The sequence below is a fragment of the Tinamus guttatus genome, unplaced genomic scaffold (assembly GCF_059628265.1).
Source record: "Tinamus guttatus ecotype Peru unplaced genomic scaffold, ASM5962826v1 Tinamus_guttatus_pri_ptg000052l, whole genome shotgun sequence".
Classification (NCBI taxonomy): Eukaryota; Metazoa; Chordata; class Aves; order Tinamiformes; family Tinamidae; genus Tinamus; species Tinamus guttatus.
This window is the reverse complement of record NW_028288586.1, coordinates 4,509,408-4,535,398: the sequence shown is the minus strand read 5'-3', so window position 1 is coordinate 4,535,398 and position 25,991 is coordinate 4,509,408. Positions and strand designations below refer to the sequence as shown.

The window sequence follows — 25,991 nt, the reverse complement described above, 5'->3', positions numbered from 1 at the left end:
AATAGAAAACGTGCACACACACTTCGGTTTGAATTATTATTGCTGCATTGGTTTTAAGAAGATTATAGAAGAAACTCATTCTATCCCCACTGGCTTTTTAACTAGATAAGCAACTTTGTAGGGGTCTATAGCTTTACTGCTTAGGCAGATTAAGCAATTTACTTTTTTATTAGCAGAAATAAGTCATACATGAATAAACACGCCTTTCATTTTCACTACCTGCTACCTGTTGAATATGCAGACTCTATAGTTTCTGAAAAATTCACATCCTTCTTTGCAGTCCTTCCAATCAGGCCACGTGGTATGCATACTACAGTTCTGAGACCTTGTTCTACGAACTTTAGCCTTCTCAGCCTTTGAACCTTTGAAAATCATAGCACAAAGAACATCTTCATGTGACAGGATGTTCTGTTTCTTACTTTGATGGAGGGTTATGCTATCATTGTACAATAGAAACAGTTATTGTTTAACACACTAGAGGTTTAGGTTTGTTTTTTAATAATGTATTTGGGGGAATATTCACTGAGATCAGTTAGCGAAGAAATGAATACCACTTCTTATGAGCTTTGACACATGGATTCCAAAAAAAACCCAAAAAACTCACAAATGAGCATTCCCCTTCTGTAACACTTTTATGGTGCCTTGGTGCTTTTCTCCCTCTATCAAAGGAGAGAAACAACTCAGCCCACAACCTGCATACAAAGTAAATAACTTTTTAGTTCCTATGATTATACTACAGCACCAAAGCAATTTGTCATTGCTGAGTTAATTAAATAATATTTTGTCCTGTCACACATTTAAGTCTAGAAGTCTGACTCCAAGTTAAGAAACACTCTTGGATAGTTGATCAGTCAATGTCAATAAATCTTTAAAAGATCCTCTAAATCAACATCATCAGGGATGGCAAATTGGAAAACACTCGATCCAAGATACAGTTACTATAAAATCTCTTGCTATGAAACAAATCAGCCCTCTGCTTAAATGACTGAAACAAATTTTGATAAGCTTTCATAATACATATATCATGTATATGTATTAAACATCAGTGTAACTTGAGTAATGTCTTGATCCACCTAGATCAAACTCATCCAGTTTATCTCACTATCTTAGCTGAAAGGTAAGTCCATCAATCCACCATTATTATCCACCATTATATCTAAACATAATTTTTGTTTGTGCCACATACAGGATAAGATTAGCTACCATTATAAGATTCTCACATCCCATATTCCAAGATATAAAGAAGATATTTTTGTTGTAAATGTGTTTTTGCTTCCTTGTTAATATATGTATTTCACACAGTTTTCCAAAAAGACAATTAATGCAGAGCCCAATTCTCCCATTATTTATCTGAAAGACAGTATCACCTAAGTCAATGCATTTTTTTAAAATAAGTCTGAGGGCAAAGTTAAACTGATCCCCCAGATTTGACTCTACTGCTGTTTTCCAGCCCAATTGCTTTAGCATTTAAAAACTGTAGATAGTATCATTAGCCATTAACTGTCTTTAAATATTTCAAATTAAAATGCTTTATCAGGAAAATGAATTTTAAAGTCTGCAAGGTAGTGTCTCGCAGAAGCAGATGTCTTCCTAAGTATTATTCTAATTTAATTCATAAATCATGATTACCATTATCACCCTATTTAAATTCATTTTGATTCCAGAGAAGCTTTTTAATACCAGAATAGAGAATCAAGGGACTGTTATTTCTTTCATACAGGAAAATCTGGAAAGTAAGAGGAAGCAATCAGAAGGCTCATAAGAACTGCCACACCGTTCATCCAGTTCAGTATCCTACTTCCAACAAAGCCAGTTTATAGTTGAATGTAAGAAAGATGGCAAATGGTTCTACCACTGGTACATCTTGGGTCATTATGATGATGGGTTCACCATTTTCACCTTTTTCACCTTATAAAAAAAAAAAAAAACAGGAGTTGGGAGTTCAATTCAAAGCCCACAGAAATGCTACTGATTGACTGAAAATATTGTTTTTTTCAAAAATGTAGATACACTTTTATAGCTGCCTTTTATAAAGACAAGTGTTGGAGGAATGTGATGAACAGAACCTCTGATTACAATTGTATAATGATAACCTAATTTGGATGTAATATTATGAGCTAATATTTTAAATATGGGCACTGCAAGAGGAGCCCACTAGATGCATCAGTTAGAGAAGCCTTGGAATACATACTAAATAGGATTACGACGACTTTCCATTTTCAAACTGATTTTTACTCAGTGACCTATATTTGAAGTTCACACTTAGAAAATAGTATTGCTGCAAGTTTAGCTTGGTCTGCAGTAGTTTGTTTGCACAAACAACTGGATTCCAAAAGGAAAGAGAATGAATCTAGAAGGTCAGAGGTAAGATAAGATGCATCTAGAAAGAGAACATTTGCAGATGAGTCATTGTTAAGAAGAAGAGGAGAAAATCTTGTGTTACCAGAGCACACTTCCTTCTAGAGCCTGGAACAGCCCCCAGGCTTTGATTTCTATCATTCCTCCTCTTCTCCATTAGAGCTGCGAAACGCGCTGGCCACAATCTCTGAGTCTGTCCTGCTCACCCTACTCAGGCCACCACTGCACTGGGTAGGACAGGGCTGAAGAGCTGCTGGAACTGCACGGGACTCCTGAGCCCAAGTGTAAAGGTTTTGGGTGGAAGTCCCAGGCGAGACATCTCACAGCAAACCACTCCAGCAGGTAAACAGAGCAAGCAGCTGATACTCCAAGGAGGCTGCTATACCTTATGTTCACCATTTAGGCCCTGTTTGTGACCTCAATTCAGTGCGTTATAAACCTAGGATATTGGGAATTGAGAATCCTGTGACATATTTATCCTGAAAGCCAGCCTATCTAACAAGGTTAGATTTCAATTAACCACAACAGAAACCTGACTTATATTTCTACCTAGAAATGCAAAGTCTAGTAGAACTATTTAAAGCAGACTGGAAGAAATAAATCTGAAAGTCTGGATGAAATCCATCAGAGGTCCTGCAAGGTATTCACCAGGGAAAAACCTGGTCTACACATGTGAGATGCAGGCAGGAACAACTGGACTGTCAAACATAAGAAGGCTAAAAGTAATTGAGTGTGTATTAATTTCACTTACAGGAAAAGTCTTGGGTTTGTGAAGACATGTTTACCTGTTCTCTTCTGTTTCCATCCTTGTCTCCATAAGCAAACTTCTGTTGTAGAAAAAAAAAGTAATGAAGTTAATTTTCTTGTACAAATACATTAAATATAAAGATGGCTACATATTATATTCTTGAAAAAAAGGTATTTCCAGTTTTCAAGGATTGTTATTTACAGGTCCCAGTGAATTCCTTAAAAAGTATGATCTTGAAAAAAAAACAAGGATTTGCTGTTAATGATGGTATTTTGTGAATCTTTAACACAAGATCAATTTCACCCTTCATTTAGGGAAGAAAAAAGGTGTTTAGCATATACAGTGTGAGGTTACTACTGTATCTGAGCATCTAGAAGCCACTCCCTGTATTATTGGAGAAGCAGCACAGTATGAGGCCAAATCCATAATTTTGGCAATAAAAAAAAATATGACTCTTCTTTAAGAAGTAGGTATCTGTTTTAATCATACACAAATGTATGGTAGGACAATATGCATTTGCCAGATGAATAAACATGAATTTTTAAATTTAACCTAAAAAATAAGATTATCTTTTCCTACAAGGCTGCTATCCTCCATTCTTCACATATAGATCATCTACCCCATAATCCTTGACATAATGTCAAAGGAAAAAAAAAGTTTATTTTGTGGATAAAATTCTTTAACTTGAATCGGGGTTTGATCCAGATCTGAAACAAGACTGACCCCTAGTGCTTACCTATTTTGTTAGATGTTTTCTGTTTTAAAGACCAATACTTCTTTAGGAAGTGTTTGATGTATTCGACCTATTTTAACTTGATTGTACGTCCCTTGTCCTTCATAACTACCATTGCTTGAGGTAATTAGACACTTAGAAAAAAACCCCTAGCACATATATGTGTTAAATACCTTATGTTCCTAGAGTGCACAGTTTAGTATTTTGGCCCACATTTTTTGAATTTTGCTAGTACGGGCATAATTAATATGTGCTCAAAATGTTTCCATTCAACTAACCACCCATGGCTCAGTTTCACCGTGGTCATTCCTACCTGCAAGGTCAAGCTTACTTGAGAATTTATTATTCCCAAGTTAATGTATTTCCGGGAAAACAGTAGGTTCATAATAAATGCTTGAAAAAATAGGAGAAAAATATGCAAATAAAAACTTCGAATTTAAAAAAAAAAGGAAAAAAAAGTGCATTCAGACAACCACCAGTTGCAGTCCCTTGTAGCTGCTATGAAGCATGAAGATGTTTTGATAAGAAACACACAGTCTGCAACTTGGATCCAGCTTCCTCAGTTCACTCAGACAACCAAGTAACACTAGTTAACTTCATTTCCTTTGATACTTAAATTCTCCTACTTGTCAACTTTAAACAGGTAAAAAGCACCGCTCCAGGTACAGTAGCTGTGTATTCTTGGTGACTCTCCACAAACGGATCACCTTCCAAAGGGCTGTGGTGTTCTGGGACAGAGGTTGTGCTCCGTTCGCCTGTCACCCCAGAGTTACGTTTCTGTAAGGTGCACAAAACGCAACTGTGATTTTTTTCCTTCCGGATGGGCGGAGCTTCACGAAAGCGTCTGGCGGTGATTCCAACCGGGCAGACTTACTAAACTATTTTGCGCACATTCCACCGCCTTTTTTTTTTTTTTTTTTTTTTAATAGGCTTGCAGCTGGTGTGTTGCCACTATGAGGCGACTGAGCTCAGCAGAGAGGCAGGAGCGGGAGGACGGCGCTCCCCCCCTCCCCTCGCTAGCGCCTCCACAGCGGCCGCCATTTCCTCGCCCCGCCGGCGGCGCGCGCCTCCCCTCCCCGCTCCGCCCCCGCTGCTCTCGCGAGACTTGGCGCGGCGCTCGCGCCCCGTTTGAAGCTGCGGGCGCGGGAGCTGCGGCCGTTGCTGGGTCCCGAGTGGTGGCCTCGGGGCCGGGTATCCCCGTTCTCCTCCTCCTCCTGCGGCAGCGGCCCCGCTCGCGGTGCGAGCCGTGCCCGCCGTAGGGCTCCGTGTGGGAAGAGCGGCTGTGGGGCCCGGCTGCCCCGGGGCCGCCATGGGCGCGGGCAAGGAGACTCTGCACATCCAGGAAGCCTTTCAGCTGGCCCAGAAGCCGCACCAGAATCACGCGAAGCTGGTGGTGGCTCTGAAGAGAACCTACAGCCAGGTGAGGCCGGCCTCGGGACAGCAGCACCGCGAGGCGACGAGCGCAGCGTGTCCTGGAGCGGCTCTGTCCGCGCTGCCCCATTCAGCACTTTAAAAACTTAAAGAGTGTCTGTCAGTTTATCTCGTGTTACTGCTGTGGAAAGGAGAACCCAACAGTTATCGCTTGCTATGATCTCCTGCATTGTTTTTTCAGTTGGAAGATAAGCAAGATTTTCATGAAAAATTCATCCATTTCCTCAAGTACGCTATGGTCATCTACAAGCGGGAGCCAGCGGTGGAGCAGCTGACTAACTTTGTGGCTAAATTTGTTACTTCGTTTTACCAAGCGGAGGAGAGTGGTAGCGAGGAAGGAGAGGAAGATAATGCACTTCTGAATTACGTGTTCAATTTTCTGCTGGAGGTATTTTAATAATTGTTATAATGTCTTTAACATGATAAGTGAAAACTTGAAAACGTACAGATATTTGGAAACAAAAGCCTACAAAATGAAAGCAAATCAAGGCTAGCATTTTACCATGCTTTCTATATTTTACTTATGCTTATGAAAAAAGAAAGTTTTCTTATTTGACGGTCACAGGTGTCAGATGCATTTTGAGAAGTAAAATTATTGCAAGATCTTTCATACAACTGTGGTTGGTAGGTGTATTGCTCATTTTCTGATTACTGCATGCATTATATACATAAAGAAGACTGACAGTTCCAATAGTACAAAAACATTAGTTGAGTGATGTTTTCTTAGACTGGAATTTCAAAATGTAAACAAAAATTTATTTAGGCTAATGTCAGTAGTCACTGATGCTAACCTCTCTTTTGAATGTTTATGAATGCAGAGGAGTAAGTTGGCTAATGCTGTACAGTTTGCACTGAGCGGTAAACATCCTTTTTCTTGTGCATGTGTGTATGGATGTGAAAAATAGCGATGTAACTAATAGACTATGTTTCTTCAGGTTTTTAATCTTTTTAATCTTATCAAAACAAAAAAAACTTGGGAAGGGGGAGAGCTTTTGAAGTGTGGAAGGACACATTTCACGCACTGTATAGAATGTTAACTACTTGTATGTGCACATTGATATTATATTGAAAAAACAAATGGCTGTAATAAAGCCTTTTGTTCTTTTTTTTTTCTTCTTTCTAACCTTCTCCCCTGCCCCAGTCTCATGATGCAGCCAGCCACGCAGTTAGATTTCGAGCATGCCAGCTTGTTAACAAGCTTCTGGGAAACATGCCAGAGAATGCCCAGATTGATGATGATTTATTTGATAAAATTAATGAAGTTATGCTGATTAGACTTAAAGATAAATTTCCAAATGTGAGAATTCAAGCTGTCCTAGCCTTGTCAAGACTTCAAGATCCTAACGATGAAAATTGCCCTGTGGTTAATGGTAAGTGGTAATACCTTTTTTTTTTCCCCATTTGTTTATGATTTGTTGACTCTTATAATTTGAAATTTGTTTTAAAACATTGAGTGACTAAATCTTAGAGGAGATTCATCCTGCAATAGGTAATCAACCTGTGGGGCTTCTTGCCATGGATATTATAAATGCAAAAGTTGTTTATGTTCAAGTGGAGAAGACAGAACTGCTTGGAGGGGGGATCTTTTGGGCACTGCATAAGGAACAAATCTTACTGCACTCAGTGCGTTATTTGAACTGAGCATAGCTGAAGGATGGTGAAAATATTGGGAGGTGAAGTGGAGATATGATACATGCTTGTTGCCTGTTTGTCAGAGGCAAGCTTATTACATTTAGCCTATGCTTTTATCTTGACTCCTTTCTCTTTCTTTGCAAATCTCATGTGGCTCATGGAAAAGCTGCTTTAAAGGAGAACACCTCTGAAATCCAGGTTTCTGTGCTGTTTATGGGTGTAGTTATGGGTGACAGGAAACTGAATTATGGTAGACGGACTGTAGGCCTGTACCAACACAGCTGTTCTTACTGTGCCCTGACTAAATTTTACCTACCCTCTCTTGTGGAAAGAGTAAACTGATTTATTATTATTATTAAGATACACTATTTGAAATTTATGTTTTCTAAATGCTTGTTAATATGCTTATAGAGGAGCATATAAATGTCACAGTGAATTAAGATATTCACACAGAAAGAAGGATAAGTATTAATTATATTATCTTTTTGTTGCATTTACTATTCAAGAAGGGGCAAGAGTGTAAGAAGCTTTACTACTACAAAAAATATTTTGGTAGGCTTAATGCAGATTTCAGTTTTCCGATTATAGGAAAATTTGAGAATCTTTCTCAAAGGTGGTGAAGATAAATTGCCAGGGAATAGAGAGATCATAAGGAACCAACTTCTGGAAGCTCTATTCATCCAGTAAATGACAAAATGGTTGTTTGTAGGTAGGATTTGCCTCCCTAGAGTGGCAATTTTCAGATTTATGAACTGATGATCGCACTTAACATTGCAAATCTTATTTCTGCAATTGAATTTCTTTTGAGATACAGTTTTGGCATGTAACTGCCATAAACTTCGGGTAGTGACCCTAAACCGTACCATAGATTTGGATGAGCATGCAAGCAGGGATTTTTGTAGTAATATCTGTTGACTTTTTTTTTTTTTTTTTTTCTGTTTTCTTGTAATGTTTTAAGAGCTTGAAGGTCACATGATTATGTTTTTAAATTTCAGTTTACAGCACGCTGCTTGAAAATGATTCAAATTCAGGAGTGAGGCGTGCAGTGTTGTCATGTATTGCTCCATCGGCAAGCACTTTGTCAAAAATTGTAGGTCGTACTATGGATGTAAAGGAGGCTGTCAGGAAGCTGGCATATGAGGTAAGTTGTATCACTTAATTTCAAAAATTGACTTATAAAAGCATTAGGGAATTTTTTTTTTCATCATTTGAGTGATAGGTCAGTTAAACCATCTTATTTTCCCTTACCGGATTTTTTTCATGAGTCATTTAATGATTTTTTTCAAGTTATATCCCCTGAATTCTGCTGTAGAACTCTCTAAAAAGTCAAAAGAGAAAATTTTCATGTGATAGAACTTAAGTTATTAGCATTGGAAAGTAAGGATTTTTTTTTTTTCAATCTGTTAATTTCTATCTACAAATAAGGCAATGTTTATGAAATGTTTTTTCTTCTCTGTTATTTTCTGATAGAGAATTATATAAATCTAGGTAAAACAGTTTAGGGTTCTAAGGTCACAGTAGTACAAATATAAAATATTGTATGTTTTTGTTTGTTGAAAGTACATTTCTTGTGCAAGCTGCTTAGTAAATGAAGGATAAGATCAACTTTCAGACAGTATGTTTAGTCTTCTGTATTCAGAGAATCATCTTCTGTTTTTTGAACTGAAGCTCTGTGTTAGTAGTCTTTAAGGGATGTATGTACCTTCACTGCTGGTATGCAGAGCTCTTGGAACTTTTAAGGAGAGAATATTACATGTAACAGCAGGATATGGAAACAAATCTAGCAGCCAAATTTCTACCTTAATTTTACCTCTTTTTTTTTCTGCACAAGAATCTGCTGTTAACTTACAGGACCGAGGGTAGAGATTTTGCAGGATTTTATTGACTTACAGTTTCTGTTTATGGATAACTCTGAGAATTCAGAGCCACAAATAGTTTGCAAAATCAATTGTTCTAATTTTTAGAAACATTTTACCATCCCTTTTTTTTAAGGTTTTGGCAGAAAAAGTTCACATGAGAGCTCTGTCAATAGCACAAAGAATAAAGTTGCTCCAACAAGGGCTTAATGACAGATCAGGTAAGAGATCATATTTTTTTTTTAAAAATAAGTGAATTTTTAAGAAATAATATTTTTTAATATTGTAGGGATAACACATGGAGAATCTGTTACTGCAGGATCAGAAAGGGAGTCAAAAGTTATCAAGAATAAAGTTATCAGGATAAACCAGAAAAGGAAGAAGATTTCAAGAAAATTGAAAGCCTGAAAATTTGGCCTCTGAAAAAAGGCCAAATACTATTAAAATTAGAAAACAAGAATGTTATTTAGCACATAAGTGGAAAAAGTGCAAATATTTAATCTTGTCTTTTTTTGAAGCAAAAATACTTTTTTTAATGTTAACTGTTTTGAAGAATTGAAATCTAACACTAATATAACTTTGAAAATTATTTGAAATAATATTTCTCATGTTTATTCTGAGAGAAATCTTAATGGGTGATTTATTTTTCATTTAATTAGCTGAAGTCTTTTCTATCTAACTTTTTTTTTTTTTTTGGTTGTCCTGCATTCATTTCTTCATGAGGCAGCTTTATTCTTTTTGAAGTCTTTTGTGCTATCATAAATGAGTATCATCACAAATGAAGAATTTGTAGTTTGTTCAGTTTTCTGTAGCTGGTAGTCCGGAAGCAGCCAGCTGATTAGCCTTTTAAGTCTGCATGGAGAAATACTAAAAGAAAAATATTTTTTCTTTCTCTCTTTAATATATATTCACCTAAGTGAAATTTTATCTTTGGGATTCTGAATGAGTGAGGTGGTTTTTTTTTTTTTTTTTTTTTTAAAGACTGAGTCAATTTTGCATTTCTAGTGACGACTTTTGGGAGATTGAATACAGATTGTTAGCTCTTTGCTGCTCGGAAGATTCCAGTTGTGACTTACACACACCACATGTATATGCAAATTCCACACAAGCAAAAATGTTAAGAAGCCCAACATTTATTTACAGTTACTGTAAGATCAGCAACTGTTTACTTTTACAGTAATGCTTCGTAGATTGTTCTTGTTTAAGGAAATATAAACTTGACTATATAATTTCATTAAAAATGATATGCAAAACAAATGATTTGTGATATCATGTTGAAAACTTAGTATGTTTTGTCCTTCTTAACATTTTGAACTACTTAAACTCCTGTTTCATTAGAGGCTGTTAAGGAGGTAATGAAGAAGAAACTGCTTCAAGCCTGGTTAAATTTGACGGAGGGGGATGTTTTAGAACTTCTTCATCGACTGGATGTGGAAAACTGTATTGACGTGGCCATCCCAGTACTAAATGCAATATTTTCACTATCTCCAGTCAGTGACTCTGTTAAGAACTTTAAAAACCTTGACAGTAGGTATGCAGATCAGTTTTCATTTCTAAAAGATGTATATTTTGTATCATAAGACTATTAAATTAAAAGCTGTATCCAAAGGGATAGCTATAGGATAACTATTACTTGTGATTAGAAGACAGATGTTGTTGCATAAGGCATAATGCCTCCCTGGTGTTTGTGTTCTGATTTTTTTTTTTTTTTAAGCTCTGTGTTTATCAGCTTAAAATGACTGTGCCAAATCAAGCAAGAAGAAAAAATGTAAAATGTCTTTGACTTTGTTTACACACACATCCCCAAAATAATTTTCTTAAGAGTTCAAGGTGGGGAGTAAATTTATCCACTAAGCAAGCATTTCTTTATGAGAAGTAAAACTTGCACAGTGTAATTTCTTTTACTTCCTTGTGCTGTTTCTATGGCTTGCAATAAAGGCAGTGCTCTGGCTTACCCCTGCAATTTTCTCTATTAATCTTTGGTACTGAAAAGTGTTGTTGTTTTTTTGGTCTGATTTTTTTTTTTTCCTCTTGCCCTTCCTCTTCCACTTCTTAGTAATAATTCTGGTCTTTTTCGTATATTTCACTGTTTTCCTTGGCTCTTTTGTGTATCTTTCCTTGGCAGCTTAGGGATTGTTCAGTTATCTTTGTATTGTTTTGAGAGTTGGTACAATCAATCAGAAGAAAATTAGTGAGCTTGAGTCTTCTGGGAATGTATCCAACCTGTGCTAACAGAGCTTGAAGGAACTGAGTATCTTTGAGGCTTCTTTTCTTGGATTAATATTTGGTGGAAATTGACCACGTGAGTTCCTAAGCTATGAGGAGATGACATGATCAGTATAAAGATACATAAAGCAAAACTTAAGAGAGCAGAGTATAATGAAAACAGTCAAAAATCTGAAAATATAGGCAGTTGTATGGGAGACAAAAAGTTGCAAAAAGAAGCAGTATTGAAGTAGCTGAAGAAACAAAAATTAAATGATGATTAACAGTAGCAGCAGTGTAAAGTCAGATAATAAATAATAAATTTAAAAGGAAAATTGTGGCTGATATATATAATTGATCACTTTTTATCCTTTTTGGAAAAAAAAGTGTCATGTAATCCTGTGATGTACTAGTAGCTTATGATGGATTGTAAATTAGTAGATGCATTGTATTCAAAAGAGACCTATAAGGGATGGTCTGGTTTTTAAAAAGTAATATTAATGGGGAAACAACTTCCTTACAGTCCCTGGAAATGTGCCAATATTTTAAGAGGTTCACAGGAGTAATATTCATAGTTATGGACTTGTGAGTCTGTTCTGATGCTTTCTGTTTCATTATAAAAGGGTTGGATTAACTGAGGATTGAAAAATATATATTTTTAAATAGATCTGTCGGCTATTAACATTTTCAGGAGAATTTACTGAAACTATTTACCGTGTGATTCTTAGATTTATGGAAAAGACTTGTTATGATGTTTTTGACTATAGCCTGAGTGATGCAGTGTCCATATGTTGAATGCTTAGCTTTTGAAGTCTATTATTTATATTTAATGAATTGGCTTTTAAATAAGAACTCATCAGATTAATGAGAAACTATCTAAAGATAGTTTTTGTCTACAAGTTTCTGTTCTTGAGTTTTTTGTTTTTAAATATCTTAGAGATCTGGAAGTCTGATTAGAATCTTCCTGCAAATTGGTAATAGACAGCTTCAATTTGCAATATAAAAAAATCATTTATGAAGAGTAAGTTATTTTTTCCACTGTTAGCTCTGCAGAGAGTATTTTAAACTTTTTTTTTTTATCATGGCAAATAACCTATTTCTGTGTGTTTGTTGACTTTGTCACTTTTTATTTATCTGTATATATATATATATATATTTTTATTATTTACCTTTTTTTACGCTAAGGAAACTGATTCCACTGCCAGACTTAACAGCTGAGAATGTGTTGTACTGGAGATCTCTTTGTGAATATCTAAAATCAAATGGTGAAGAAGGTGAAGATTTACTAGAACAGATGTTGCCAGAACCTGCTATATACGCAGATTATTTGTTAAGGTACATTGCATTTAAAAATAAGCCACTTAACTGTTTTTGAAATCAATTTTAGTGGTATTTAATATTTCACTTCAGTTTTTTTTTTCTTGTTTTGTTTTGTTTCTTTTTTTTTTTTTTTTAAGAATATCAGGATTAGAGTCAAATACTCGTATGTTTAGGAAAGTCAGGAATAAATAAAACAGGAGACAGTGCAGTTGTGGATGTACTAAATGTGAATGATTAAGAATTATTTTATTCTTGCACACTAATTTTAAAAATGTCTGTAAGAACATTTTACCCTTCACTATAGTCTCATTAAAATTTTTTACCTTTTACTCTAGTTACTTGACGTGATGACAGCATGTGGATGCTGCTGGTGTATAGCATAGGTGTAATTAAGTGATTCAGTGAGGTAAATGCAAGGTAACTTCTTGTAAGTCCTATAATTCTGTTAAATTAAGAACATTCACACACTTACAAATTATCAGTTAAATTACAGTATTTTGATAGTGAATGTGAACTGCAGTGCCTCCAGAATGAAGAAATACAAGTATAGGTAGTTTTAGTTCTCGCAGTTTCTAGCATTTGAACTTCTCACCCTATTTTTTCCCTTTTAAAGAAGTGTGAGAAGACTTACCACTTAAAAATTGAAAAGAATAAAGTTATAGCGTGAAAGCTACTCTAAAATCTTTATTCTCATGGATCATCAGAAAGACAGATTTCTAGATTGATAACATATAATTCTGTTATTTAAAATAATAGAAAATTGTTCTGTAGTCTACAACGGTTCTTTGTCCATCTATGAGTTTATAGATTGTAGTGTGTTTAGTAAAGAACTTGCAGATAGGTTTTTTTTTTTTTTTTTTTTTTTTTTTTTTTTTTTTTTAATAGTACTTTTTTGTTGTTCATGGGCAAAAAGCAGCAAATGTTTTATTAAGTCAGGCTTTTTACCAGAATGAAGAAAGGTGATTTTTTTTTTCTTTATTATTTCTTTTCCTTCCTTTTGGCCTAGTTGGATATTCATCCCAAAAAGTTTGAATCTTAACTTAAAGGGTTAATAAGAATCAACAGCAGTGTCCATTTTAATGGTGTTGCTGCTAAATAAGAATTACAACAGAAGTATTGCTCAATTAAGCAATGAAATGTGGAGTGATGCTTCCTGAAATAATTATAAATCAGATCTGGAGGAAAAAAGCTTTGTTTTGGTAGGTGCTTACAGTTAAAAATTATGTGTATATCTTCAATGGGCAGATTACAAATTTCATGTTTTATATGAAATGTGCTAATATGTTTCATAAACACTTCATTTATTTCACATCCATGCTGTTTTAATGTAGAAATGTGGATCCAGTATGACAGCTATAAATTTATTTGTTCATAATCATCTGAGTCCATAAAATACATTTTTTTTTTTTTTTTTTTTTAAGAAAACAACACCCTTTTTGTTTCTTTCCTCCAATCTTGCTTCAAATGCCTTCACTTATCTTCCCCTGTGGGAAGATGCTGGTTAACATTAGATTTGTTGGTACTTGGTTGTAGTGTGAGCTCTTAAACTATTTATTGGTGAGCTGCTCCACTGTTCAGGTAAGATTTGGAATGGTACGATCAACGTTTTGGATTTATTGCACTGTAAGGCTGCTATTTAGAAAGAGCAGCAAACAACAAGCTGTTGAGTCTTAAGAGTGAATGCAGCCCTGTGCACTGTATTTCGATACTTCACTGTTAGCTACTGTAGAATGCTAGTGTAAAAGGATCAGCCGCTGCTGCCTATTTTATAATTGCAGGCAGTCCTAAGCTGTAGATGCATACAAAGCACTTTTCCTATTTTTAAAGAATTTCATAAAATTTCCTAAATTTAATGAGCTGTTGCTGAAATGTAACTGCAAAGCTTTAGTGAAATAAGGAATCTAAAAACAGCTCATAAGTATTTGAATTTTATACAGGTTGTGCATCACACCAGGACACAGAACCAGAATGTGCAAAAAACTAGTGAAATGAGATACTCATGTATACACATATGTATATATGCTTGTGTCTATATGAAAAATGGTGCACGCGCATACATACGATAAATGGTACACATATACATTTATTTTTAAGGTAATGCCTAGATGTGGGGTACAGAATTAATTGCACATAGCAGCATAACTTTCGTTTTCTGTTTCTTAGTGTTTTGCCTTCTGAAACAAGGAATATTTTTAAAGCAGCACATTATTTTTAAATCTTAATTTATTTGTCAGAAATACTTTTCCAGAGCTATTTGCCTACCAAAAGGAGAAAACAAAAGTGAATCTAAAGGTTTGTAATTTTATATCCCATATGGTTACCATAATGTTTTGTTTTGTTTGACATTCCAGCAGTGATCTTGAATGTAATTACCTTTGTTCTATTTGGATTCAGTTATCTTCAAAGTATGCCAGCTCTTAGTGAAGAGCAAAGAGAAGACTTTTCCTGTTTTGAAAACCTGATGACAAAAGAATTTATAGGTCAGCAACTGATCCATATTATAGGCTGCATGGATACCAGTGAAGAGGGAGGAAGGTAAACTGAAAAACCTATCTGTGGTATTACTGCTATAGTCACTTAATAGGTGCGAACAAGCAGTTTCTACTGAGAAACTAACGTGATCAAATGGGCTGAATATGCTAGTTGAAAGAATGGCAGCATCTTCCTGACAGAGTTGTTCCCAGTAATGTGCCAGATGCCGTCTGCTTAGTTTTATAGAGAGAGAAAAAAAAAAAAAAAAAAAAAAGGAATTTTAATGCAGACTTGCACAGTTGCTTGCGAAGGACAAGTTCAGTTCTTTTCCTAAAGAACTACTGATATTGGAATGCTACAAGACTGTTCCTTTGGAACTCAGTGTTTCAACATTAAAGGAGCTAAATGGCTGATTTTTACTGACTTATGCTAAATAGCCTGTGGGGGTTTTGTGCTTGAAGCCCAGTGTTCCAAGACTTAAAGATGATCAGATGTTTTAGATACCGAGCTGAATTGGACTGGGTTAACTGAGTTATTCAAGTGATCTTACAATGTGAACAGCCTTTGATGTGAGTTAATTGTGTTAAAACAAATTTGGAACTTTAAGTCATCATAGGCATTTTCAGAAAAATCACAGTTATGATGGTACAAATTTCAATGGCAGTAATTTCAAACCCTCAGTGTAATACATCACATGTAATTCTACACTGTCAGGATAATTAAGCTTGTACCCTTTGTTTTTTAGTTCCTAGCCAAATGATTTATATGAAGGCGTTCTACCTGGTTGATAGCTGACTGTTTTCTGCTGAAAATAACTTTCTTTATACTGTAGTTGCATTTGATTAAAACAAAAAAATGTCGGCATTTTCTAATTGGGAGAAATTGGGTAAAATCAGGAAAAGACAAACATTGCTAGATAAGAAAATACATTCGTCACTTAACTAGTTAAAACCAAGATTGGTTTTATAAGGTATTTGTCAAGCTAGGCCAAAATGGATAAATTATTAGCTCTTAAGTGTCTCCTCCCGGCCTTTTAAATGTATTGTACAATACAATGTAAATGTATTGTTTTCTTTTTTAATAAAGGAAGCATCTGATAGCTGTTTTACAAAAGATTCTCATTCTACCTACCACTTCAACAGCCTTTATAGCTCTACTTGTAGAAAGATTACTCAATATTATCAAAAATGATGATGGAAGGATTCAAACTGTAAGTAATTTTAAAGACTGGTTGGTTTTTTTTTTTGTCCCCCACCCCTTCCCTTCTGTGACACACAGTCTTTGAAAGTATTGTAAATGTCAGGAATTAAAATATTTTAGGTCTAGAAGTGCATTTATATTTTTCTCCCGCTCCTGCCTTCCCTCCAGAATGGCCTCATTTTGATTACCTGAAGAGATATATTCAATTTTAGAGTGATTGTCTGATGCTGCAAATGTAAACCTAAAAATAGAAAAATATTAGACTTTAGCAAGTGATTTCAAACTCCTTTGCCCTGTTAAAGTGAAAGTTTTGACTGGTGCATTCCAAGCAAGTGTCACATACATTTCCAAATTTCCAAGTTCTTCCTATTCATTTTAATTAAGAAAGATACTAGAAACCCTTACAGGAAAATTATTTTAATAGATTTTTTTTTTTTTAACATAAAGTATAATTTTTTAAATTTAACGTAAAAAATGAGCTACTAGCTTTACTCAAATATTTTAAGCATATTCTAAACTTACAGATGGAGGCACCTTCTGGAAAGCTCAATCCAGTTCATAAGATAAGAGTTTGTAAGAGGATTATGATGGAAGAGCTATGGTGATGTCAGTATGTATATTATTAGTATTATAGTGCTCTTATAGTACTATAGTGCTAATAATAATTGTACACATTTCTATTGGAATCCTAGCAAAATACACTGACTCAGCAGGTTTTGCTGATTGAGTAGAGCTTGAGAGGAAGTTAACGTTTAGATGAGGTAATCCGGCATAAGAGCAATCAGATTGTCTATGTAATCTCCATTCTGTCTTCTGTTTTCCTTGCATTTCATTTAATTTTTCTTTTAGCGTAAAGGGCCAGACTTCAGAGAACTCCTAACTAACTGGCATACCAAATCCTTAGCCTAATTCTCTTTCTGGTTTTATGCATGTGTTTGTGCTTGAAATTAAACTACTAGTCACACGGTTCGTTGTACTACACGTGGTGATTAATAGGCCTTTAATGTTATTAATAATTAATGTTAATTAAAGTAGTAAAAGATGAAAAGCTGTACTCCTCTTACCAATCTTTTTTTCTAAAGCATGTGTTTAGGCACAGAAGAGAAAGAGTTCACCACTTTGTGAACTGACAAGTTGCACTTCTGCATGGAAGTTGCTTGACTTACTCATGGATATTTTGTCTTTAATTTTTTTGGCTTACCTTGCTATAGACTAGAAGACACTAGACTTTTATAGGCTGGAAGACACTAGATTTTCATAGTTAGACTGTATATTGACAAAGAGCAGTGAGGATTTATTGAAGTGACTTAAATGCTGAGTATACAGATGCTCAGTATTTCAGAGGGAAGGTATTTAAAAGTTTGAATGTTGTTTAAGATCTGATTTTTTTTTTTTAACTAAAATCAATGTAACATTCTGATTGTAATAATAGATTGCAGAAATTATCTCAGAAGTTCGTGAGCCAATTGTTCCTGTTGACCAGCCTGTTGATGCTGCTGAAATAAGAAAGCGACAACTTAAGGTGAGCAAATTTTAGTTAACTAAAGAAAAATAGTTGTCACATGTTTTTGTTTGTTAGACTTTTTTTTTTTTTTTGAGTAGTAGTAGCAGTTTATTATTGTCTAGTGTCAATATTCTATTGTTAGCTATTGCCAGGTAGGTTACAATGTTGCGATTTTCAATTTCTTTATACTTTATATTTTAGTTGGCTGAAATTAAAGTGAAGATCTTTGAAGCAAAGGCAGCTTTGGAAGAATGCATTACTCAACAGGATTTTAATCAAGCATCAATACTAAAAGAGAAAATAACTGAACTGGAACAAACAAAAAATGATCTGATAAAAGAAGGAGAGCAACCTGAAATTAAAGAAATGCGTGTTGAGAAGGTCTCTTTTTCCTTTGCCTCTGAAAATACTTTGTCAAGTGTTTTGTCTTGATATTTCTTCATTCTTTTAAAAGAAAGCATAATTTGGTATCACATAATCTACATTTTTTAAAGTTAAAAATGGTATTTATGGTGTTAGTGTTTTTCTTCTGCATATAGAGAAGGTGCTCCTGTGCTCTAGCAAAAAATGCATTGCTCTTAAGTTGTGTTTTTGTCCCTCAATAGCTAAGGAATTATAAAAAGGTTTTGCTCTTTTCGCTTTCAAGCTTGGCTAACTGAAAAAAATGAAACTGAATCCCTCTTCATCATTGCTCTTGTTTAATATTCATATATAGCTAATGCATAATGGGCAGATGAATATTTTGGGTAGGTTAATGTAATAATGACCTTTTTCTTTTCCCTGACTTTCCTTGAAGAATGATCCTGAAACACTGTTGAAGTGTCTGATGATGTGTTATGAGCTTCTCAAGGTGATGTCCCTTTCTAAAGGAATTGGTCCAACCATGAGAGAAATAACTGAATCTCTGGTATGTAATAGTAAACACTATTTTGCATATGATGCAGATGAGTATGGCAGAGCTGGTGGGGCAGTCTGATTATTTCAGAATAATTTCTTTTCTTCTTCTGCTCTGTTTTTCCATCACTTTTGAAGAACAAAATGTTTTTTGGATTGTAAAGTTTAGTAGACTATAGAAGGTCTATATTGCCACTGCTTATTACACTTGCTTTTAGCATTAAGTAGTATGCAATTTCAAGATGAATGTTTCCAACTGTTGCAGGCTCTTATCTCTTATTGCTTTAAGACAGCTTAAACTCTCTCCTGGTTAGGTACAGAAAAAAAGCAGCATGCCACTGTGTGACTGCATGGTGCACACACTGTGCAGATGTGTGTGCAATTCCTATCCCACCTATCTAGAAAGAATATACTAGAACTGGAAGTGGTTTAGGGGAGAGCAGCAAGGATTGTAACGGTGTGGAACAGCTGCTGGGTGAAGTAAATGGGTACATCTTAGTAACCTGGAAATAAGAGGGCTTGAGGGTATATAGAGACCTATCAAACACTTGTCACTTAGGACATGAGGGGCTTGGAGAAAGTGATTAAGCGGAACAACTCCTGATCTCATCCTTGTTTATAATACTATTCTAAGAAATCACAGTTAGTATTAATATGCTTCTTTAATTAAAGAGGTTTAAAAGATTAAAAAACCTTCTTAATTTAATTGGGGGTTTCATTAATTTTTTACATTTCTCCCCTCACCACCATTATTTTTTTTAACTCTCTTTCCATGTTAATTTTCCTGAAGGGCTTTCACTTGTTTTGGAGCATCTTATTGAGCATCTTACTGAGTTGGATTGACTTTCACATTTACAAGAGGGTTCTAGTATAACCTGAGCTTGGCATGGCATTCATGTGCTCTCTGGCCTGGCTGGCCTTTGTGTGCATTTATAGAGTTGTCTTTTTCAAAACCATTCCAAGTGCATGAGTTAAGGGACTTCTGTATTTTGCAGCTTGGAAATGGATATTATTTATTTGCAAGAATGATAATATTTTTATAAAGAAATGTGCAAGTTTTGGGTTTTAGTTCATAATGAGCTTTCAACTTAATTTTGTTTGAAAACAAATATTCTACTCAATCTATTTATGTCTATAGAAGCAGAATATATAGTGGTTACCAGCATATAATCCTATATCTATCTAAATTATTTTTAGTTTCAGGGTAAGCACATTTTACACAGTGGACAGTGTTTTATTTTAAGTTTATGTATTTCATCTAAAAAGTCTAAAATTATTTTCAGATACTTCCTGGAGTAACTAATGTCCATCCAGCTGTGAGAAACAAGGCAGTTCTATGTTTGGGTTGCTGTGCCCTTCATAACAAAGACTTTGCCCAACAACACCTTGCCCTACTGCTACAGGTAAAAATGACTGTAAAATGAATTGTGGTCCCTGTTACCTCGCAAATAAAACTAGCCTTGTGTCTCTAGGAAGTTATCCTGTATAGTTAGCTGAGGACCTCATGTGCATGCTTCATGCCTCATGTGCATCTAGATCTGGAGGGTGTAGTCTCATATAGGTTTTGTCTGATTTCTAATAATTAACATTATGTGGCATTCTGGTGGTAGCTTGCCTTTCCTTTATAAGATTGCAGATTTTCTTTTAAATAAAAGGATTTTTTTACTCTTAAGATCTCTCTTCCTCTTTGACATTTGACTGAAATCAGTCAAACATTTAAGAGTTTGAGTTAATCTCTGTGTTGGTAATTTTGCATGAATTAATTAACAATTGTTAATTGGAGGATTATAAGTATCCAAACTAGCAAAAGAAATCTGGCTAATAGAATAGAATGGTCAAACACTCTTTTTCTCCCAAAGCTCATGTACCTGTATTATGAGTTTCATACTTGCAATATTGTCTACTGAATATTGCGTGTCTGGTTATGCTGGGGCCCAGTTATTGTAATATTTTTTCCCTCTTCTATTATGTCTGTTTATAGGTTCACACAATAAGACTGCATATGTATATGCACACACACATGTGCATGCTCACGCACACACACACTCGCGCGCACACACACTCTCACACTTAGCCCCCCACTCCACTTTCCACTTTCCTTCCCTTGTACAGCAGCACAGGCAGATGGATGAAGGTGCTGATGCCACCAGAAGTTAACTTTTTAAATTCTTTCTTATTTTTAAAACCTGTTAGCAAGACAAGGAAATTAGGAATGTAAGAGAGCTGCTTTAAATTTACATAATATCTTCTGCATCTATTTTCCTTATTTAACCTAGGTTTTACAGATAGATGATATCAGGGTTAAGCTAAGTGCTTTAAAAGCAGTCTTTGATCAACTAATGTTATTTGGGATTGAACTACTCAAACCCAGAAGAGGCAATGAGTCTAAGAGTGAAGATGTACAGATTGCAATTGAAGGCTGTGAGGAAGAAAATAAAACCATAGAGAAAGAAGAAGAGAATGCTACGATTCACAATCTCCTACAGCTGCTTTCTGGTTTCTTGGACAGTGAGGTAAGAAATACTATTTTCCTTAAGGTTTTCTGTTGGATTACGTTGCAATTCAGCATTACAGGATGTGTGAGATGAATGAACTAATACTAAAATAACTGATCTAGAAAATGACCACAACTTTGTCTTTGATACTTGCGAACATTATTCTTAGGTCACCTCTGAAACTGCACAAGTGCAAATACGTGAATGTACTCGTGACTGGCAGAACAGGGTGTATATGATTTCAGTGTATTGGTGCTTAAATGCTATGGTGTTTGTGTATTTTTATGATCAACTCTTCTTCTTTTTAGTTTTCAGAACTTAGGACAACTGCTGCAGAGGGCATAGCCAAGCTGATGTTCTCTGGGAGGCTGATTAGCGCCAAGCTGCTTTCTCGTCTTGTTTTGTTGTGGTATAATCCTGTGACCGAAGAGGATACTCGGCTCAGACACTGTCTGGGAGTTTTCTTCCCTTTATTTGCTTATGCAAATAGGTATGGCCTTTGTAAAATGCTATGTAGAAACATACATTGGACTGGCACTTTTAGGAAACTTTTTTGGTCTTGCACAAAGTGGAATTGGTTTTTATTGCTGTACAGTAGCGAAAGAAATTCTGGAATTTTTAGAGTTGGGTGTACCAGAGCTGGGCACTAGACTAGTAGTCATTTGACTTATTCTCTGGGGTTCAACAGCTACAATTCACTTGCCTTTTATTTAGCTGCTAACCATTTATTTACCTCTTAAACCTGTTTGATTTTCAGATTCATTTGTTTTAGATTTAAAGGTCTAATTCAGTCTTCTATACTTATCACTTTTGAGTGTAACTCAACCTATGAGCCTCAACAAAGAAGAGCAATCAGTAATGCTTCCAAAGGAAGTAGTCTCAAGCAGATATAAATGAAGCAGGCTGCATTTAAAACAAACAAACAAAAGCAAAACAAAAACCCTAAATTCACATCAGATTCAAAATCACCTCTTTGTTCTGGGAGAGGACAGAGGAAGTTACGTAAACAGGCAGGAGCATAAATATCAATTCTCCTTTCACTTGCTTGAAAAAAGGTTTGGTTTGTCTTGGCGCTGATGCTAGTCGTGTTGGCCAGTTTTGAACTTGCTGTTTGTTTTCTGCTCTTTCTGGTTAAATAGCCAAGGTTGTATGACCTATAAGCTGTCACAGTGAAAGCAGTAGTTCAAAGAGGAGTTGGTTCAAAAATACTGTTGTCAAAGTAGTAGTAGGAAAAATGCCAAGCCTCTTCTAGAGGATTTTCTTACCGATTTAAGTTTTGTTGAAAATTAGTAAAAAACAAACAAAAAACCCAAGAATCCCACTAATTTAATATATGAATTTCATTGCAGCAGAGAAAATCTGGGGGGGACTTAAAGTTTAATTTTGTTTCTTTGTGCTGCTAATCTGTGACTCAATTGAAACAGGTCTAACCAGAAATTCTTTGAGGAGGCTTATCTTCCCACCCTGCGAATGCTGTTCAATGCTCCTGCCACTTCCCCTTTGGCTGAAGTAGATACCAGTAACGTTTCTGAGCTCTTAGTGGACCTCACCAGACCAAGCGCGCTCAAACCTCAGGCCCAAAAGTCTCCGGAGTGTCAGGTGTGTAGCAATGGGTTGAACTGGAGGAAGGCACTTCTTTGTGTCTGGAGATGGAGGCCCTTCACTTCCCGCTAGCCAGTTGTCTTGGCCTCTCTCTCAGCCTGCATGTGTGCCTTTTTTTTTTTTTTTTTTTTTCTCCTTTTTTTTCTCTCCAAATTTCCCGTTCCTTGTTACAGGAACTTGCACCAGCCTTAGTTACTTTTACTGGAGGAAAATACTTAAAAAGGTCACATGTATCAGGTGTATGTACTCAAAATACTCTGTTTTAAGAAAGTATTTACTATGTAAAATTATTAATTATCTGCCTAAATCAGAATGATTCTGTTATCCTTTGTAAATAACTTTCAACTGCATTTCAGAAATACCTGATCTCTTTCCTTTATAGGACTTAACAGTGCATGATAATTTGGCAATGAAAATTTGCAATGAAATTTTGATGGATCCAACTGCACCAGATGTTCGTATTTATGCAAGAGCTTTAAATTCATTAGAACTCAGTGGTTCTTCCACAGAGAATCTTCTGCATCTGCTGGATGAGATTCTAGAGGTAGTTCATAAATAACATGGTTGTTACTATTTTAATCACTAGCAGACTAATAATCTGATATGCTAAAAACCATATGCTTTTTCCTTACTGTGATAATATGACCAGAATATGCCTTTTAGCAACAGTCTTCATGGAAAATTCCTTTTTGATAAGGTATTTACAAAAATCTGAGTTCACTGTATAACTTAAATATTTAGGCTATCAGATAATAAAAATAGCTTGCAGCTGTGTGAGCAGCTGGATATGATTGAAAACAATAGATTACACCACAGCTACTGAGATAGGTTTGTTTGTTTGTTTGTTTGTTTTTTTACATTCATTGTTAGTCCTTCACAGTCTTCACGGCTTATCTTTCATAAATAATTAAGAGCCAAAATTTTTTACATGTAAACTTACCTTCAGGATCACTGGGCAGCAGGAAAAGATTGCTTTGTTTGAGATGAACCGGGAAGGGACTACAAGGCTGATGGAAAGTGTTGTGTTTTGTTTGTTTTATTGCTGCTGCTTTTATTAATGTGGAAGTTACAGTAAAATTTGGGAGTGAGGCAAAGGAAGACGGTGCCATGTAGAAATGTCAAGAAGAATTCCAATCATCTCAAAGTGGGAATGTTACACCACTCACTGGAGTGACTGGAAAGGTTCAGTCACTTTGTTTTTAATGAATAAAAGAAATAGATTTTAAAAATAACAATTTAACAATTGTTAAACAATTAAATTTGTCTTCCCCAGAAAGTGAAAGACAAATTGTGCCAAAGAGCTATTGAGAAGATCAAGATAAACTTAAGCAAAGGTGCAAATAGGGGCAAAGATGACTCTGAAAGGACAGAGGAAACGGGCTTCTCGGAAAGGATACAGGAAACTGGCATCACGTTACGTGAAAATAATGGTCAAAATGAAGAAGGTAATTCAGCAGAACTCTTGTTTAGTAGGAGGTTTGCAAGCGGGCAACTTGTGCACATCTGCGTGAAGAGGAATCGTGGTTTCTTTCTAGTAAACAAATCCGCTTTTTGAAAACAGAAACCATACATTCGGGATCCTTGAAAGAAAGGAATATTTACTGCTTGGGTTGGGTAGCAAAAAGGGAAACAGCCATTACTTTTTGTCCTTCAGTTGCATCAGGGAAGATCTAGATCAGATGCTAGGGGAAAAAAAAAAAAAAAAAAAGCTCCCTATGAATAATATAGATTGTGTAAGAAAGAAACTTCCTAGAGTTCTGAGAATTTAGTCTGAATGACGTTTTAGGCTTGCTTCTAGCCTTATCTGATTTACAGAAAATATGAGTTTAAGATTGTATAGCCTTTTATATAATAGTAAAAATTTTAAGAACCAGTATTTTGGGTCAAATTGATCATCTGTGGCATTTTTATTCCCCCTTGTGTTTGACAGAAAATGAGGAAGAATCTGATCGTGCTTCAGTCAGTGAACTTAAAAGTGAAGCATCTGCAAAATCGAAATCCACAAGGCGCAAAGCTGGCAGAGGTATGTGCTGCCTTTCTAGCTATAGTAATTACTGTGAAAATTCAGTCTTCATACTGTGTTTTTTAAAATTATTTATTTGTTTAAAAAATAATGTCTCTTGTTGAAGATTTTGGAGTGATATAAATCACACGATGGTTGAGTTTGGAAGGGACCTTGAGGGACTTAGCACAAGCCCTCTGCTCAAGCAGGGTCACCTGCAGCAGATGGCTCTGGACTACAGATGCTTTTGAGTATCTCCAAGGTTAGGGACTCCACAACAAAAATAGGGGAAAAAAGCCTCTGGTTAGAAGTTTTCAGAATAATTTAAATACATTACAGTAATGTACAGCTGTTTATGTGAATACAGTTCCCAAGATTGTGGACGTTAGTGTTTTTAACAAACAAAAAATCCAATGGGTGACTACATACTGTATGTCTAAATGAAACATCAGAAAAAAATAACACAAATTTGCATATTTCTTCAATAAAGTTTTAAGAATGCAAAACTGTTTCAACAAAGGACATAATTCGATGATTTAAAAGTGGCTTTCACTTACACTTAGGAGAGCGAAAAGGAGCAGCAGAAACTAGGTCTGTGAGCAGAAGGAAAACTCGTGCAACATCTGCCAGTGAAAGGTAAATCTCTCCTTCACCCTTGCTGTGATGTCAGTTCTAGCAAGAGAATTCAATTCAAATGCTTTTCCTCTCCAAACTTGCATCTTTATCCCCTAAACTGTTGTGTGTAAGAATCTGATATTTTTCACACTTGGCTGCTGTCTTATCACTTATTCTCCAAGCCTTAACTGATAAGCTTCTAGGAATGAGCCATAAATACATAAGTGCAATACATTCCTTCCTCTCAGATCACAGAGACCATAAGTGTTAAAAAGCTTTTGAAATATCTTTGAAATATTCAGTTGTGCTCACCCTCTCGTGCAAGAAACCTGTGGATCTTAGGCTGATCATGGGCAACCTTTCCCGTTTGCTTGTTCAGTGTATTCACTTTGATCCACTCTTCACCTGACCGGATTTTGTGCAACTGCAAACACCGATCTTTTCTGATACTGCTAGATCACTTACATACTTCATACTTGCAGAGAATAATATACTTAAAAGCACTAGAATGTTTTTTTTTACCTTATAAGACGCTGTTTTAATTATGCACGGTTTCAAATTTGTTAATATAAGTACTTTTCAATTTTCCAAAAGTATTTTTGGCCTTAATTTAAGGTATTTTTATTTCAGTGGTGATGAAATGCCAGAACCAGTCCCAATGTCAAGTGCAAGGCCTTCAAGACGAGCAAAAACAGCAGCACTTGAAAAAACAAGAATGAATCTTAGCTACCTTCTGGATAGAGAAGCAGACGACTGAAGACAAAAGTAGATAACTACTGGCATTAAGATGCTTTTAGTAGCAGACTTAAAAAATAAGCTTTGTTTCATTGTTAGTGAGTTAACTTCTATAACTGACCATTTAAAATTGCAGGTTTTTTTTAGGAACTCTTATTTGTTTAATAGACTTTCTGATATTTTTCACCG

The 25,991-nt window shown here is 35.4% G+C and overlaps 1 protein-coding gene across 1 annotated transcript; it reads left to right on the top strand.

Annotated features, from left to right (window-relative positions):
- Positions 1–5,148: 5,148 nt before the first annotated feature.
- On the top strand, positions 5,149–25,834 carry NCAPG (non-SMC condensin I complex subunit G). Its single transcript, XM_010220555.2, has 21 exons — positions 5,149–5,259; positions 5,452–5,658; positions 6,412–6,640; positions 7,898–8,043; positions 8,895–8,979; positions 10,097–10,289; positions 12,149–12,298; positions 14,678–14,818; positions 15,842–15,965; positions 17,388–17,477; positions 17,661–17,840; positions 18,256–18,366; positions 19,637–19,756; positions 20,630–20,866; positions 21,157–21,338; positions 22,273–22,447; positions 22,833–22,994; positions 23,724–23,895; positions 24,381–24,473; positions 25,016–25,088; positions 25,698–25,834. Exons 1-21 carry the CDS (start codon positions 5,149–5,151, stop codon positions 25,822–25,824), a joined length of 3,108 nt encoding a protein of 1,035 aa, XP_010218857.2. The 3' UTR covers positions 25,825–25,834.
- Positions 25,835–25,991: the final 157 nt, after the last annotated feature.